At 74.5% G+C, this 17,558-nt stretch overlaps 1 protein-coding gene across 1 annotated transcript; it reads right to left on the minus strand.

Annotated features, from left to right (window-relative positions):
• Positions 1-640: 640 nt before the first annotated feature.
• On the minus strand, positions 641-15,861 carry REXO1 (RNA exonuclease 1 homolog). The gene is made up of 15 exons (XM_070058528.2): positions 15,579-15,861; positions 7,540-9,164; positions 6,845-6,949; positions 6,115-6,310; positions 4,818-4,981; positions 4,008-4,139; positions 3,801-3,924; positions 3,341-3,454; positions 3,098-3,235; positions 2,566-2,679; positions 2,289-2,362; positions 1,816-1,926; positions 1,573-1,688; positions 1,260-1,398; positions 641-1,084 (listed from the first exon to the last, which is right to left on the minus strand). Exons 1-15 carry the CDS (start codon positions 15,730-15,732, stop codon positions 875-877), a joined length of 3,516 nt encoding a protein of 1,171 aa, XP_069914629.2. The 5' UTR covers positions 15,733-15,861; the 3' UTR covers positions 641-874.
• Positions 15,862-17,558: the final 1,697 nt, after the last annotated feature.

Below are 17,558 nucleotides of genomic sequence, written 5' to 3' on the forward strand. Positions count from 1 at the left end.
CGGGAGGCCCGTTTCCTTCGGAGGGGGAACGCTGGGTGGAGCTGTGAGCCCCTGCAAGGGCCCCGAGGCCCAGGCCCAGACGTGAGGGGCCCTGCCCGGGGGGACGGCCCGGCCTGCAGGGGCATCAAGAACCAACGCCACACTCACGACAGCTAAAATCCATACAAACATTTATTCTGTCCCTGCCCGGGGCGGGGGAGGGGCTCCAGGGAGGCGGGGCCGGGGGCCACGGGGCTGGCTTGGTTCCCGAGGTCGTGGAGGTGGGCGGCCGCGCCCCTGCAGCCCCGTGGGGTGGGGGGGAGTCCAGGCCCCGCCCCCACCCCAGGAAGGCGACCCCCGGCCCTTGGGGAGCTGTGCAAGTGAACAGGTTTAAGTTAATAATAAAAATAACAAAACAATACAAAACAAAAGGGAGGAGGACCCGTCTCAAACCGCCCGCCCCCGGGCGCCGCCAAGGGGCCGAGCAGGGCGGGGACCTGGCCGGGAGGGCGGGCGAGGGGCTCGGCCTGCCTGCTCTCTCCCGAGGACCAAGGACGGGACTGGGGGCGGGGCCCGTCCTGCCTGGGCTCCCAGGACTGAGGACTCGGGGGCGGGGCCTGGGAAGGGGGCGGGGCTCGGCCCGCCTGGTCTCTCCCAGGACTGAGGACTCGGGGGCGGGGCCTGGGAAGGGGGCGGGGCCCGGGCCGCCTGATCTCTCCCAGGACTGAGGACAGGCTCGGGGGGCGGGATCTGGGAAGGGGGCGGGGCTCGGCCTGCCTGGTCTCCCAGGACTGAGGACAGGCTCGGGGGCGGCGGCGGCGGGTGGAGCTGGCAAGGCGGCCGGGCTAGCTCTGGGTTTATTGCACGGGGCGGGGGGGGGAGGGGGGGGCGGGGGTCAGCGCTTGGTCTTGGCGTCCTCGCGCAGCCTCCAGAGCAGCAGGTGCATGCAGGCGCTGGCGTCCTCGCTGGAGCTGTGCCCGCCCGCGCTGTCCTGGATGATCTGTCTGAGGTAGTCGGCCGTGAGGCTGCGCAGGGAGCGCTTGTAGGGCAGGCCCAGGCGGTGCGGGAACAGCACGGACGTGTCCACCACGGTGCGGTGCACGACCTGCGGGGCGCAGGCGCAGGCTCAGGCGGGGCGGGGCAGGCTGGGGGCGGGGCGGGGCGCAGGCTCAGGCGGGGCGGGCTGGGGGCGGGCCGGGGGCGGCGGCGGCGGGCGTGCAGGCTCAGGCGGGGCGGGGCGGGCTGGGGGCGGCGCCCGCCCGCCCCGCCGTGCCCGCTACCTTCAGGGCCAGCAGGTCGCTCTGGAGGCTGTGTCCGATGAGGATGGTGTCGGCGCTGAACATGCTCAGCAGGACGGCCTGCACGTCCCGCAGCGTCACGCGCACGTCCGCCAGGTCGGCCTCGGTCACCCCCGAGAACCTGCGGGCGGGCGGGCGGGGCTCAGCGCTGAGGGCGGGGCGGGCAGAGTGGGGCTGGGCGGGGCTCCAGAGGGCGGGGCTGGGCAGGGCCCAGCAGAGGGCGGGCGGGGCTCATCGCGGTGGGCAGAGGGCGGGCAGGGCTGGGTGGAGGGCGGGGCAGAGGGCGGGACCCCACCTGGTGTTGTAGTCCACGATCTCGTTGTCCGGCTTCACGAAGGTGTCGTAGACCACCTGCATGTCGGTGTCCACCACCGTGACCCGGGTCAGCTCCAGGCCGTAGGTGGTGTAGGACTGCGGGGACGGTGCAGGCCTCAGGGCTCGGAGCGCGCGCCGCACCCCCGCGCCAGGCAGCGCGGCAGCCTCCGGGCACGAGACCCGCGCGGGCTGCCCTCCTCCCTGCCCGCCCACGCCCACGCACCATCTCACAGTCCAGCGCGTAGATGCCGGCGTGAGCGTCCCCCGAGACCTCCTTCTCGAAGGTCTTCACGAAGCCCTCCAGGCAGTCCTTGCGGCCGTCCTGCACGTGTTGCTGCGGGCGAGCGCAGGATGGGCGGTGGGGGCGGGCCCAGGGGGAGGGCGGGCCGGGGGGAGGGCCGCGGGGGAGGGCGGGCCCGGCGGTGGGGGCGGGCCCAGGGGAGGGCGGGGCGGTGGGGCGGGCCCAGGGGGAGGGTGGGGTTGGTGGGGCGGGCCCAGGGGGAGGGCGGGGTTGGTGGGGCGGCGGGGCGGGCTCAGGGGGAGGGCGGGGCGGTGGGGCGGGCCCGGCGGTGGGGGCGGGCCCAGGGGGAGGGCGGGGCGGCGGGGCGGGCCCAGGGGGGGAGCGCGGGGCGGTGGGGCGGGCCCGGCGGTGGGGGCGGGCCCAGTGGGAGCGCGGGGCGGTGGGGCGGGCCTCACCTTGGCCACCTGGCAGCCCATGGAGCCGATGGCCGTGGAACAGCACATGTACTGCGTCTCCCAGCCTCCCGCCACTGCGCCGGACAGGACAGACGGAGCGGTCAGCGGCTTCCGGCCGGGGCACCCAGCCCTCCCCCCCAGGCAGCAGGCCAGGCCCCCCGCCCCGGCGGTCTCGGGGCCCACAGGGCCGTGAGGCCACGCCGGGCAGCACGTGGGCGCAGGCACCGGAAGGCGCCGCTCCGGGGACACAGCCGGTGGGGGTGGGGGCGGGGCCCACCTCGGTTCCGGCGCAGCCGGCCCCAGTGGTAGTAGCACTCCTCGTCGCGGACGCAGCGGCCGGAGGAGGACACCACGTACTCGGTGCCGCAGCGGCAGCAGATCCTGCAGGAGGCTGTGGGCGCGCGGGCTGAGCCGGGCTCAGGGTCTCGGCCAGGGACCCCACCCCCGTCCCCGTGGCCCTCGCCTCCAGGCCCTCGTTCCCCACCCCCGTCACTCAGGCCCTCACCCCCAGGCCCTCACCCCGGCCCTCAGCCCCTGGCCCTCGTTCCCTGGCCCCCGCCCCTCGTCCCCGGGCCCTCGGCCCCTGACCCCATCACTCAGGCCTTCACCCCCAGGCCCTCATTCCCTGGCCCCCGCCCTCATCCCCAGGCCCTCGCCTCCAGGCCTTTGGCCCCCGGCCTCTGGCCCTCGACCCCCGACCCCCGGCCCTCAGCCCCTGGCCCTCGTTCCCTGGCCCCCGCCCCTCGTCCCCCGGCCCTCGCCTCCAGGCCCTCAGCCCTCGTCCCCGGCCCCGCCCCGCAGGCACTCACGGTCCTTGGGCCTCTTCTCCTCGGGCGTGAAGACGACGGCGCCGCCGGGCCGCTCGGGGTGGGGGAAGGGGTAGCCGTTCTCCCTGAGCTGGTCCTCGGTGAGCAGGTACTCCCGCAGCCGGCCGTACAGCGCCGCCCCTGTGGGGCCAGAGCGCGGCTCAGCGGGGCGGCGCGGCTCAGCGGGGCGGCGCGGCTCAGCGGGGCGGCGCGGCCCCGGCCGGGGCGGGGGTCCCGAGGGCTCACCTTTCAGGTCCTCCACCCGGGGGCTGCTGGGGCGGCTGAGGGAGAAGCTGGTCTTGGCGGCCAACCTGCCCCCCAGCACCACCTCGTGGGACACGACCTTGCGGCCGCCGGCCTCTGGGGGGACAAGGGAGAGGTCAGCGCGATGGGGGACACCCGCCCCCCCCCCCCGTCCTGGGCAGCTCCCTCCCCGGCCGCCCCCCTCGCTTGGGTCCCGGGGGAGGAGGGGCCGGCGAGCAGGCCTAATGGCTCTCGAGGGCTTTGTACTGACACCTGCCGCAGGCGAGGCCCGGTCGCTAATGGAGGCGGGGGCGGGCGAGAACGGGCTGGGGGCGCCAGCTGCCGGCCTAATGCAGGCTCTCGAGAGGCGGTAATGAAGCGGCCCGCGCCCCTCTCCCTCCCCGGGCTTAATGCACCCGCTTTGAAGAGGCCGCGGGCCGCCCATTAGCGGGGCCGGGCTCACTGTGCAGGCTGGGCACGGCGCTGGGCACCAGGCCGCGCAGCTTCTTGAGGGTGTTCACGGCCACGTTCAGGTAGATGTTCTTGCTGGGGCTGCGGTCGTAGGCCACCTTCTCCTCGCTCAGCGCCTGCGGGCCGCACGCGGTGAGAGGGGGCCGGGGGCGCCGCGCGTGGGCCGCACCCCCCCCCGCCCCGCGCGGGCCGCACCCACCTTCTCCACGGCCTCCTGGCTGGAGGGGCAGGACTTGAGGCACTCCTCGATGAACAGGTTCAGGTAGCGCTGGCGGATGACGGTGGGGACCTTCCCCCCAAACTCTTTCGGGATAATGGGCTTCTTCAGGCTCTGGGGGACAGAAAGGGGCGAGGGTGACCCCAGCCCGTCTCAGCTGACCCCAGCCCGTCTCAGCTGACCCCAGCACCCCCTCAGCTGACCCCAGCCCGTCTCAGCTGACCCCAGCATCCCCTCAGGTGACCCCAGCCCGTCTCAGCTGACCCCAGCACCCCCTCAGGTGACCCCAGCCCGTCTCAGCTGACCCCAGCCCCCCCTCAGCTGACCCCAGCACCCCCTCAGCTGACCCCAGCATTCCCTCAGCTGACCCCAGCCCGTCTCAGCTGACCCCAGCCCGTCTCAGCTGACCCCAGCCCGTCTCAGGTGACCCCAGCCCCCCCTCAGATGACCCCAGCACCCCCTCAGCTGACCCCAGCCCGTCTCAGCTGACCCCAGCACCCCCTCAAGTGACCCCAGCCCGTCTCAGGACCCGGCGAGCCCTGCCATGAGCTCGGGGCTGTGCAGAGGGCGGCACGGGACGCCAGCAGAGGGGCGGGGTGCAGGGCTGGCAGCACCCCACGCCCGCTCCACAGGGGCCCGTGCTGGGGCAGCGATGGGGTCCCAGCTGCTCCACTTCTGTCCCCGCTGCCGGCTAGGGCCGGGAGGGCAGCGGAAGGTGGCCCACGTCCACGGGCCCCTGCCCCCCCACGGGAGCCCGGCCCCGCCCCCGCCCCCAGGGCCCGCGCAGGCCACCTGCAGAGACGGGCTGTGGGCCACGCGCTTGGGCACGTTGGGGGTGGTGGTCTTGGACGCCATCCCTGCCAGCGTGCGCGTCTTCAGCGGCTGCCCGCCGGGCTCGGGGCCCCGGGGGGCCTGGCTGCTGCCGGCGGCGAGGGTCCTCTTGGCGCCTGCGGGGGCTGGCGGGGCACGGGGGGCGTGAGCGCAGGAGGCGAGCAGGCCCATCACGGAGCCACGCAGCACCAGGCAGCCGCGGTCGCCGAGGGCCAGCAGCACGGGCAGCGGGCGGGGCGCGGGGCGCGGGCTGCGGGCGGACATTAGGCTCTATGTGCGCGCGGGCGAGGCCATGGGCGCGGGGCAACGAGACTCAGGCTGCGGGGCGACGTCTGTGGCGGGCGGCGCGGGGCAGGCGGGGCCTCTGCCACATGTTCCGGCCCCCGACTCCGAGGCATTGACGTCTGAGGGGGAAGGCCCTGGCTCCTGGACAAAGGACCAGAGGGCACGGGGCGCCCCCAGCCCGGCCATTGTGACCAGCCGGCCACCTGCCAACGCCCGAGTTCTCCCTCTCCCTCTCCCTCTGATGAGGTCACAACCCGCAGGGCCCCACCCGGGGGTGACACGCTGGGACTCAGCCCAGACAGCACTGGGCCAGCCGCGCCGGGTCTTGGGCCGAGCCCCCGCTTTGCTGCAGGGGCCTCTGAAGCCCCCCCCCCCCGTGCCAGCTGCCCGGGGAGCCCCTCCGCGAGAAGCACAGGCACGGAGGGCTCAGGTCAGTGTCTAGCCGCGGAGGGGACGGCCTGAGCTGTCGCCCGTGAAGGGGACACGTGGACCACTGGGAGAGCAGGCGTGGGAGGGGCGCGAGGGCCTTGGGAGCGACGCCAGCCCCTGCCCTCCACCCAGGGCGCCCCGCCAGGGCCGGCAGCCCTCCGCCTCCGGCCGGCGGCTCCCCCAGAAGCGCTGGCGCTCAGGTCTCCGGGCGGGCAGGCCACCCCCGGGAGCCAGCCAGCGCCTCTGGGCGGCACCCCGGCTGTAACACTCCAGGGCCACGTGCCCCAGCACACCCGGCGGTGCCGGCAGCCCCTCCCACGCCTGCCCAGCTGGCCTGACCTTCAGCCCTCCGGATCCGGCCAGCCGACGAAGGCCGTCCTACTCCCCCCACCCCCCACCCCGGCGGGGGCCCGGCAGAGCCCAGCAACGGGGCAGGCCTCCTCTGCTCCCCGCCCCACGGGGGTCCAGGACAAGCGGGGGCCCCAGAGTGGCCCGGGGGTCCCGCCCGGCAGCTCTCCGGCCCATCCCTGCCCAGAGCACTCACCGGTGGCCAGGTGGGGGTTGGGGACGTGGGCGATCCTCCTCCTCTCGCCGGGGGCGGAGATGTGGACGGAGGGGGGCTTCTCCTGCAGCAGGCCGGCCGAGGCCCGCTGCGCCTGCTGGGCCCGCCGGTAGCACACCTCCTGGGCAGTGGGAGGCCGGGCCGTGGGCGCCGCCGGGCCCCTCCTCGGGGGCTCTGCCTGGATGAGGACCAATTCCAGGGCCTGTCTGTGGGTCTGGGGTGCCCAGGGCAGGCAGCGGGAGGCGGGCCGAGGGCCGGGTGGCCAGACCTCCGGGGGTGGCCAGGCTGTGCCCCCAGTCACCGTCCAGGCCTCCGTGGGCCCTGGCGGGAACCCACACAGCACAGCGGCCCCCCAGCCCCTGCCGCCCAGCATTTGGGACTCCGACGTGAGCCCCCTGCCTGGCTTCACGCTCCAGTCCTGTCCCCGGGGGTCAGCCCGGGCCTGTCCTGCTTCCCACCCTCCCCTCGGCAGGGCCGGCAGGAGCTCGCGGGCCACACGGCCTGCGCGGGCCCAGCCCAGGAGCTGTCCGCCGGCCTCGGCTCAGGGAGGACAGGAAGTGGGCGGACCGCTCTGCCCGGGACAGCAGCGCTGGATACAAGTTTGCCAGATGAAGGCAGCACAGGCCCGCACCTGCGCCCTGGTTTCCGGGGGAGGGGGAGGGGCTGACCCACAGACCCCGCTGCCCGCCCGCAGCCTCCGGCCCCTGCTCACCTCCCGGCCCTGCTTGGCGAGATGGGAGATTCTCCTCTTCTGCCCCGGCACCAGGGCGGGGGGCTCCGTGTGCCCCTTGTCCTGGCTCTTGTCTTCCTTGGGGGGCTAGAACACACGGACCTCAGCACAGACCCCACACGGACCCCGCATGCACCCCACACGGACCTCAGCATGGACCCCACATGGACCCCGCACGGACCTCAGCATAGACCCTGCACGCACCCCAAACGGACCTCAGCGCGGACCCCGCACGGACCCTCATACGGACCTCAGCACGGACCCCACACGGACCCTGCACAGCCCCTACACAGACCCCGCACGGACCCTGCGCGGACCCTCACACGGACCCCGCAGGGACCCCACACGGACCCCCCACGCGTGGGTCCCTCAGCACAGACGCCCCCCCAGCACATGTCTGGCAGTGGAGGGGGTCCTGGACCCTGGCCCGGGGCTGGGACTCAGCAGCCCAGGCCACTGGCAGGAGCCCGGTTCCGAGCAGCCGGCCTGGGAGGGCGCCCGGGCCGCCCTGCGGGGCTGGGAGGGGAGAGGGGTCAGCACGGGCCTGAGCCCAGGCCCCGGGAGCTGCCCGCTCTGGCCGTCCGCTCCGGCCGGGCGCCCTCTGGCGGCCCAGCGAGGACACTGCGCAGACGCGGGCTCCGGCTCCGGGCCGGGCGGGCGGGCGGGGGCGCGCCCACCTGCGGGGCCAGCCGGCCCTTGCCCTCGGCGGCCAGGCTGGGCTCGTTGAAGATGCGCAGGCACTCCTCCATGGGGTCCGAGTCGAAGGCCACCTCCTTCTCCAGGGCCGCGTAGTCCAGGTCATCGGAGGAGGAGGAGGAGGAGGAGGCGGCGGGGGAGGCGGGGGCGGGCCGCGGGGGCGTGGAGGCCTTGAGCCGCTTGGGCGGGGAGCGCCCCAGGCTGCAGGTGGAGGACTCCGAGTCGGAGCTGAGGCTCGGGAGGGCGGGGGGCCAGGCGGGCGGCGCCCCCGGCCCCGCGGCTGCGTCCTCGTCCCCGCTCTCGTCCCCGAAGAGGTCGGCATGGCTCAGCGTGCGCTTCTTCCGCCGGGGGGCGTCGCGGGAGGCGCCCTCGTCCAGCGAGCGGGCCTTGCGCTCGGCCAGCTTCCCGGGCGAGGTCTTCCCCCCCGCCTTCCTGTCCGGCAGCGAGTGGGGGCCGCTCGCGGGGCTCGGGGGGCGCGCGGGCCGGTCGGGCCGCCCCTTCCCCGGGCTGGCCGGCTTTCTCCTGGTCCCCTCCGGCCGCTCCGCCTGGCGCCGGGGGCTGCCGGCCTGCGGGCTCTTCCGGTCAGCCGCCCTCTGGCGGGGCCCGGCCTGCTCCTTGGCCTTGGCCTTCTCTCCCCTCCGGGCGCCGTCCTTGGGGCCTGGGGCTGGGGGGGCCCCGCTCTTCTTCTTCTTGGGCTTCCCGTCGCTGGGGCCGCCGGCGGGGGAGCCGAGCCCGGGCCGCCGGAGGTCGCCCACGTCGCACTGCACGGCCATTTCCTTGGTCTCCCGCAGGACGCTCCCCGCGGCCTCCGCGCCCTCGCCGGAGGGCGGCTTCCCGGGGGGCTCGCTCTCAGCCCCCGGCGTGGGGGCGAGGGCGGCGGCAGGCGCGTCCCCGGGCGCCGGGCTGGCGTCGTCGTCGGAGTCCGAGAACCTGGCTTCGCAGACGCCCGGCGGCTCCCCGGGCCTCTTGAGCTCGGGGCCGTGGGAGTCGCCGGCGCGGCAGCCCCGGGGCCGCCGGCTGGCCCTGCTCAGGTGCCGGGCCCAGTAGTTGGACAGCGGGTCGTACTCCAGGTCCGTGCAGGGCTTGGAGTCGTCCACCACGTACTTGCTGCTGGCGGCGGCGCGGCCGGCCCGCCGCGGCTGGCTCACGGCCTTGGGCACGTACTCCAAGGCGCCGTTCGCCCTGCCGGCCCGGCCCTGGCCCTGCTCGGGCACGGCCAGCGAGTACTTGCTGCCCGGCTCGGCGGGGGCGGCTAGCGGGGTGGGCTGGTAGCCGGCGTCGGGGTCCAGCAGGCCGCAGCTGCCCGGGTTGTAGTCGAAGGCCAGCGGGAAGGCGTCCTCGTCCAGGCCCGCGGCGGGGCCGGCGGCGGGGTCGCGAGGAGCCAGGGCGGAGGCCTCGCCGGGGCCCAACTCGCGCGCGGTCTCCAGCAGCTCCTGGTAGCGCCGCCGCTCCAGCTCCACCTCGCTGCGCACGGCCTCGATGGCCTGGTTCACCAGCTCCAGCTCCAGGATGTCCGAGCGCGGCTCGGGCCCCCGGGCCAGGGCGCCCTTCTCCCTGTGGGCCGGCGGCTTGGGCAGCTCGGGGTTGTACGGGTCGTAGCAGAGCCCTGAGAGGGGAGAGGAGACAACAGCCGGTGACTGCGCGGCCCCAGGGCCAGGCGCAGGGAACACTAGAGCAGACAGCCTGCCAGAACCTTCCAGGTGCCGGGCTCTGCGCCCCAGCACACGCCCGCCTTCCCCGGGCCAGGCCCTGCCCGGCTGAGTGGGCGCACCCCAGTGGGCAGCTGCGCAGGTCCAAGGCCTCCTGGCATAGCTCTCGGGACCACACGGGGCAGCAACAGGGTGGACGCGTTCCAAGCACAGGGCAGGGGGGCCTGGGCTGGGCCAGCCACTCGGCAGGGTGTCCCAGGGACGACAGGCACTGCGCTCAGCCCGGGCACGGAGGCCGTCCACTCAGGCACACGCCACGAGCAGCAGTGTCCACTCAGGAGCGCAGCTACCCAGGGCCGCACCCCGCCCAGGAGCAGGGAGAAGGAAACCACGGTGGCCACGCCTCTGCCCACAGCGGGTGGGGACAACGGGAATAACAATGGCTTCACTCTGGCCAAGGGAGTTTGCAGGGCGGGGCCGGCCAGTCTGAGTCCCGGCCGCCCCACGTCCCACCCAGCTCCCTGCTGTGGCCCTGCACCCGCGTGGGGGACCCGGATGGAGCTCCTGGCTGCTCCCGGCACAGCTCCGGCCGCCGTGGGGAGTGAACTGGTGGATGGAAGACCTCTCCATCTGCCTCTGTCTGTCACGCTGCCTCGCAAATAAACAAAACAAAGCGGGAGACTCAGGTGTTCTGGGAGCAGCCACTGGGGCCAGTCTCTCCAGGCCCCCCCCCAGGAGGCGCTGGCAGGGTCTCCAGGCTGTCCCCTCCTGCCCACCCCGCAGCAGACTGCCGATGGCAGTGGGATCTGCCGGGTCACGGACGGGGACCCGGGCCGTCCTCTGAGGCAGGAGGTCAGGCGGGGCCCAGGGTGGGGTGCAGTGCAGCCAGGGCTCGGACCTGGGCACCCAGCCCCCGAGCTCCCCAGGTCACCTGAGGTCCTGGGCACCCCGAGGGCCAGGTCCTCCAGGGCCGGACACTCCCCGGTGCGTCCCGCTGGCGCCCCACTCGGCGGGAGAGGGGCCCCTCGTGTGTGCCAACAGGGCTGAAGCTGTGCTTCCTGAAGGGAGGGGCCGGGGCCGCCCTGCAGGGCGCTGACTAGAGGGTGACCCCTGGCCCAGGCCACCGCCAGCCTCCCGTGGGGAGCAGGAGCGACCCAGGGCCTGCGGGACCCGCGGGCACAGCGCCCTCTGCTGCGGGACCCGCGGGCACAGCGCCCTCTGCTGGCGCTCGGCCAGCACTGCCAGCACAGCGCTGGGAACAGGGCTCACCTCCCCCTCCGCCCGCCTCGGCCCCTGGGGACCCGCACCCCTGGCAGGAGCTGCAGGCGGGCTGCTGGCAGGGAACGCGGCAGGACGCAGGCACACCCAGGAGCCCACCCCAGGCTGGGCCGTCCAGCCAGGCTTCCACGGGCTGCTCCAGGACGGAGCCCGCACGCCAGGGTCACGCGTGTGCGCCGACGGCTCCTACCGCGCAACGCCGTAGGGACAGTGGCATCCAGGCCAGAGCCCCGCCCTCACCGCCCGCTGCCCCTCTGCCAGGTGCCCAGCTCGGCCCCCAGGACGGCGTGGGCCCTCGGCAGGGAACGCAGGCCGCTCTGCACAGTGGACGCTGGTGGACGGCCACGGGCTGAGCGGGGACACACGAGGACGCGGCCCCCCTTGCACGCAGATGGAGGTGCGGAGCCCACGTCGCCCCAGGCCCTGCCCCCGCGCCCCGTGACGGGCCCACAGGTCCAGCGCCAGTGGCTGCCGGAGCCCACGGAGGCCTGGGGCTATGAGACGCCCTCTGCAGGGCACAGCTCAGCAGGTGCAGGCGGCCAGCCAGCGAGAGCCCCGCCCCGCGGTGGGCACAGCGGTGCCCGAGTCACCCCACGGGCCTCCAGCACCCGTGGCCGCGCCCCTGCCCCAGACTCCCCTCCGCCTCCCCAGTGCCAGCAGAGCAAGCGCGTGCCGGGGGTGCTGGCCGAGCCCCGCCCGGTCCCACAGGGCTGGAGAGGACCGAGTCCAGCCCAGCTCCTCCTCTCTTGTTCCCCAGCAAATCGGGGCGGAGCAAGGTGGCGCCCCGAAACCCCTGGCTTCTGTCTGCACAGCCCAACCCCCCAAGCCCCTTCCCGGAGACCCGAGCTCCCAGGGGTCGCCCAGCCCCGGCACTGCGGGCGTGCCCCTGCCCCCACGGCTACGGCGCCGGCACCACAGGGCCTGGGATTCGGCCACGGAGGACCAGGATCGCCACTCCAGGCCGTCCTGGCGCCGCTTTTCAATAAAGATTTATTCATGCATTCAGCAGAGTGACACAGAGAGAGAGAGAGGTCCTCCATCCGCTGGGTCACGCCCCGAGCGGCCACAACAGCCAGGGCTGGGCCCGGCCGAGCCAGGAGCTCCGTCCAGGGCTCCCAGGCGGGCGGCGGGGGCCATCACTGCCCTGGGGCAGAGCGGCTGGGCTGGGCAGCGCGGGCGTCCCGGGCCGCGGCCACTGCAGCACAGCACCCCGGGGAGCGGACCTGGAGCGGACCTGCGCCCGCTCCCCCACAGCCCTGCGCCCGCTCCCCCACAGCCCTGCGCCCTCGCCTCGTGGGTGGAGAGGAGGGAGGGGGCGGCCGTGAGCAGCTGGCACTGCAGGAGCACGCGAGGGCTCCGCTCTCCGGGGGGCCGAGGGCAGTGGGGCAGCCGTGCCTCTGCGGGGTAGGCGGCCCCTGAGGCCCGGCTGGAGGCACAGGCCGGAGTCCCGCGGGTTCCTGCCTCAGCCTGCACCTGTGGCCTCCCACCCCACCCCACCCCACCCCCGCACCAGGAACCTCCGGGCCCTGCTACCCCTGGGCGGGCGTGGGGGCACCCCAGCTGTGCCCAGGGGCGCCCCCGTAAGTGCGGCCGCTGCCTCCTGGCGCAGACTGAGGGGCCCCTGGCTGGCAGGTGCCGGGCTAAGGTCGTGTCCACGAGGTCCCCAGAGCACGAGGGGGCCTGGGTGCTGGGCACCGGCAGCCGTGCCGCCTGCTGCCCCCCCGTGAAGCTACCTGAGCAGGTCAGACAGACACCGAGCGCTGGGGCCCAGTGGGCAGAGCAACGCTTGTGGGGCCCGCATCCCACGTGGGCGCGGGTTCGAGTCCCGGCTGCTCCACTTCCGGTCCAGCTCTGCTGTGGCCTGGGAGGGCCTGGACGAGGGCCCAGGTGCTGGGGCCCTGCTCCCGCGTGGGAGGCCCGGACGGAGCTCCTGGCTCCTGACCGGCGCAGCCCCGGCCATCTGGGGCGTGAGCCAGCGCATGAAGACCTCCCCGTCTGCCTCTCTAACGCTGCCTCGCACGCACAGGCAGGCCGTGCCCGGCACACACGGCGCCTCTCGGCAGTGGTTCTGCGGAGCGGCAGGCTGCGCCCAGCGACGCCCAGTGCAGCTCCCGCCGGTGCACCCTGGGGCCACCCACCACCCACGTGGCGCCTGTGGTCCCCCGCCGAGTCCCCGCTGCTCCCAAACATGAACACCACCCCCGCCACCGGAACACGGCAGGACGCGGCGGGCGGGCGGCAGCGGGTGACGCTCAGGCGACAGGCCCTGCCACCACGGGCGCCCGCCCCGCCCCGACTGGTGCGGGCACCTGGGAAGTGAACCGGCAGAGAGAGTGCGGTTTTCCCGATAAACAGAGAAAAGATATTTTAGAGAGAAAGACCTTGAGGCCGGTGCTGTGGCTTAGCGGGTAAAGCAGCCGCCTGCAGCACCGGCCTCCCACGAGCTCCGGCTGTGGGAGGCCTGCAGGGAGCCCGGCTCCTGGTCGGCCCAGCCCCAGCACTCGTGGGCCTCAGGGGAGTGGCCCCGGCGGCTGTCCCGCCCCTCTCCCTCGGTCATTCCGCCTCGCCAATGGGCACACCTCGGGTCGGCGCGGCAGCTCGCAGACCCAGGGCCAGGCCTCGGCGCCAGACACAGGAACACTCACGGGCGGAGCCGGCCCGGCAGGGCAGCACAGGGCTGGTGGCTCCTGGGGAGAGCGGCCTCCCAGAGGGGCGGGCAGGGAACAGCGCCCAGCTCAGGCCCCGCCCACGGCCAGGGCAAGCCTGCCCACCAGGGACTCGCGGCAGCACCGGGACTGGCCCAGCTCACGATGGGGGGGGGGGGCTGCACAGCAGTGACTGCTCCCCACACAGAGGGCGGCTCCCACCCCAGAGGAAACAGGAGCCCAGGACCTGGGGAGCAGCCCTGGGACGTGGGGAGCAGCCCGGGACGGGGGGGGCAGCCCGGGACGGGGGGGGGGGCAGCCAGGACGGGGGAGAGGAGGAGCAGCCCGGGACGGGGGGAGCAGCCCGGGACCGGGAGGAGCAGCCGGGACGGGGGGAGCAGCCCGGGACGGGGGGAGCAGCCGGGACGGGGGGAGCAGCCCGGGACGGGGGGGGGCAGCCCGGGACGGGGGGGGGGGCAGCCCGGGACGGGGGGGGGGCAGCCAGGACGGGGGAGAGGAGGAGCAGCCCGGGACGGGGGGAGCAGCCGGGACGGGGGGAGCAGCCGGGACGGGGGGAGCAGCCGGGACGGGGGGAGCAGCCGGGACGGGGGCCCCGCCCTGCAGGGCTCTCACAGGGACGTGACCATGGCAGCTCCCGCTCAGGATCCAGACCAGACAGGCCCCGAGCTCTCAAGTTTTCGTTTTTGTTTTCTTTATTTCTGTATTTCTTCAGATTTATTTGCGGGGCCGGCGTGTGGTGCAGCGGGTCAACGCCCTGGCCGGCAGGGCCGCATCCCACGTGGGCGCCGGTTCGAGTCCGGGCTGCTCCACTTCCGGTCCAGCTCCCTGCTGTGGCCTGGGAGGGCAGTGGACGATGGACCAGTGCTGGGCCCTGCACCCACGTGGGGGACCCGGATGGAGCTCCTGGCTTTAGCTCGGCTCAGCCCCGGCCGCTGCAGCCATCTGGGGAGTGACCCAGCGGATGGAAGACCCCCCCATCTCTCTCTCTCTGTGTAACTCTGACTTTCAAATAAATCTTTAAAAAAAGAAAAAAAGAGATCTGTTTATCTTAAAGGCAGAGTTGGAGGGAGGGAGGGAGAGACGGGGCGGGGTCTTCCATCGGCTGGGTCACTCCCCAGATGGCCCCGCACTCGGCCACCCCCGCGGCTTCCCCGGCCGGCCGGGCAGGGAGCTGGGTGACAGCCGGGCCCGCACTCGGCCCCAGACGCCGGGCAGGGAGCTGGGTGACAGCCGGCCCGCACTCGGCCCCAGACGCCGGGCAGGGAGCTGGGTGACAGCCGGCCCGCACTCGGCCACCCCCGCGGCTTCCCCGGCCGGCCGGGCAGGGAGCTGGGTGACAGCCGGCCCGCACTCGGCCCCAGACGCCGAGCAGGGAGCTGGGTGACAGCCGGCCCGCACTCGGCCCCAGACGCCGGGCAGGGAGCTGGGTGACAGCCGGCCCGCACTCGGCCCCAGACGCCGGGCAGGGAGCTGGGTGACAGCCGGCCCGCACTCGGCCATCCCCGCGGCTTCCCCGGCCGGCCGCAGGTGCAGGATGGGAAGCGGGGCAGCCGGCACTCTGGTGCCCGCGGGAGGCCGGCCCTGCAGACGCCGGCCCGAGGCCTCCCGCCCGCCCGCCCAGCTCCTGCGCACCCGGGCGGCCTCGGCGTCAGGGCGCCCCGGGCTCCCGGTCGGCTGCGTCCCTGCCCGTCCGCCCCGGCCCCTGCAGGGGCACAGCGGGGCCCGGCCCGGGGCGGGGGCTCAGGAACACGCACAGGCCGAAGCCGGGACCCGGGAGCGAGGCCGCCCCCCGCCCCCGACCCCGCGGTCCGCCCATCTCCTGCGGGCGCCCGGGGAGGCCCGCGGCCCCAAGGCCGGACGGACACCGCACGGCCCCCCAGCGACGCGCAGAGGCCCGCCCTCGCCACGCGGCCAGCCCACGGGGGGCGCGGGCCTCCGGGGACGCCCCGCTGACCCTCTCTCTGTCCAGCCCGCAGGCCGAGGCCGTTTGCAGAAGGAACCCCCGGGGCACGCGCGGCCAGGGTGCCGGCCGGCCGCAGGTGCAGGCGCTCTGCCCCGGACTGCGCGGGGAGCTCGCACGCCTCCACCCCCGCCACCCCTCCTTTTGTCCTGGACGCCCGCCCGCCCGCCAAGCGGGTGTAGACACCGCAGGGTCGTGTCCGGCGCACGCGCTCGGAGGCGGGCGCGGCCCGGCGCGCTGTCAGGGACATACACAAGGGCTGTCACGCAGCGGTCTCCCTGCCGGGGAGCAGCCCTGGGCCGGCCCCTCGGCCGAGCGGGCCCTGAAGGGCGCGTCCGCGCTCCGTCTACACCGGCCGCTCGCAGGAGCGCGGGCTGCGAGACGCCCCGCGATGCGCCCCGGAGCCAGGAGGGACCGCCGCCCGCGAACAGCGGGGTCCAGACCCGCGGCGGGCGCACGGACCTTACCTGCTGCGGGGGGCGCCGCTCCGCCGCCGGGCGCGCCGGGGACCCGGGCCCCGCGGTGCCGGAAGTGGCAGTAGGGCCGCCGGCAGGGACCCCCGGGCGCGCCATCCCAGTAGGGGCAGTCGATGGCCCGGAAGAAGCCAGTGGAACGCAGCATGGTCCGTCCCGCGGCGGGGCCTCGGCCCGGAGCCGGCGGGCCCCCGGGGCCCTTCACTGGCGCCGCGGTCGCCGCCGCCCGCGCCTGGACCCCGCCGCCGCCATCTTGCTCAAAGGCCCCGCGAGGCCCCCGGGACGCTGCCGCAAGGGAGCCCGGGAGGGGCTGCCCACAGCGCGCCTGCTCAGAAACGCGGGCGCCCGCGAGGCCGCGCCGGGACGCCAGCCCATGGGCCGAGACATGCGGCCGCTAGAAGGCGGATAGAGGGCGCGGGAGGCTTCGCTGGCGACCTCCGGGAGCCTCGCCGGCGCCGCCGCCCGTCCCTCCGCGGCGGCGGTTGCGCCGTCTTGAGCCCCAGGCTCCGGTGCCGCCCGGGCTGTCTACGGCGCGCCTGATCAAAAAAAAAAAAACCTCCCTGGGGGCCTGGCTGCGGCTTATTTGCATTCATTTGCGTATAGTTAGCATATCCCCTAGCGCGCCCTCTGCTGGCCAAGGCGAGTCCTGCGCGCGGGTCTTCCCCATCCCAGTGCAGGGCTGGTGCAGGACTTGACCCACCGGGGTTGCCCCCAGCAGTGGAAATCCCAGGCCCACGTGCACTCATGTGGTCACGATACAGTGAGCGCCTACTGTATGCAAGGCCCTGCATCAGGGGCCGGCGCCATGGGGCAGTGGGTTAATCCTCCTCCTGCAGTGCTGGCATCCCATATGGGGGCCGGTTCGAGTCCCGGCTGCTCCTCTTCTGGTCCAGCTCTCTGCCATGGCCTGGGAAAGCAATGGAGGATGGCCCGAGTGCTGGGGCCCTGCACCCACGTGGGAGACCCGGACGGAGCTCCTGGCTGCAGCCTGGCTCAGCCCCGGCCGTTGTGGCCATTTGGGGAGTGAACCAGCAGGTAGAGGACCTCTCTCTCTCTCTCTCTGCCTTTTAAATAAAAAAAAATCCTTTTTTTTTTTAGGCCGAAGTTTTTGTGCAAATCCTGTCTCCTCGCTGGCCTGGGGAGCAGAGGCTGTGGCTAGGGTGCCACGTGACCATCCGAACCAGACACGGGGCGGGGAGGGAGTGCAGAAGAGCTGGGATGGAGGCCGGCGTCCTCCCCAGGGAGGTTCTGTCTTGTGCAAAGTCCCATCGAGAGGGCGCAGGGAGCCCGGTCACCGGTCAGCTTCCTGCCCAGGCCCACCTGATCCCCTGGGGTCTGGGGAGGGCGTGAAAGTCAGGAGCCCACAGCCAGGTGGTCCGCGGGCAGCAGTGTGCGTGGGGTCTCCGGGCTGTGCTCAGCTGGGCCGGAAGCCGAGCAGCCGGGCCCGAACCGGCAACTCCCCACCTCCCCACCCGCGGCACGGCCACCTCCACGCCGGCCGGTCCTTCCTGTAATCTAATTACACAGGTGTATGAGGGCGACAGATCGCTCACCCCCACCCCGTCCCCTCCTGAGCCGTCACCGCCGTCCCCCGGGGGCGCACCTGCAGGGAGCGGCCGCCCAGCACTGGGACCCGGGCTGGGGCGGAGCTCAGGCAGGTGGTCCCGAGCCCTGGCTCAGGTCACAGGCGCCCCCGGGGCACTGGGGGTCACCGCTGCCGGTAAGCGACCTCCGGCCCCGGGCGGTGACAAGACCAGAAGGGGACTCCTGGCCGAGGGGGCCTGTGCGGGGGGGTGGGGCTGTGCCACAGCCCAGGACCCCGGGAGGGGCGGCCCCAGGCGCCGGGCTGCGGGCCCCCTGGGGAGGGTCTGGCCCGCAGCGCGCGCCTACCCGGGCCCCATCCTAATTGGCAGCCGGCACGCAGCAGGCGCCCGCTCCCCGGAGGGAGCCACGGATCGCGGGGCGGGGGGCGGC

The sequence above is a fragment of the Oryctolagus cuniculus genome, chromosome 16 (assembly GCF_051225735.1).
Source record: "Oryctolagus cuniculus isolate XC-2025 breed Fujian yellow rabbit chromosome 16, ASM5122573v1, whole genome shotgun sequence".
NCBI lineage: Eukaryota > Metazoa > Chordata > Mammalia > Lagomorpha > Leporidae > Oryctolagus > Oryctolagus cuniculus.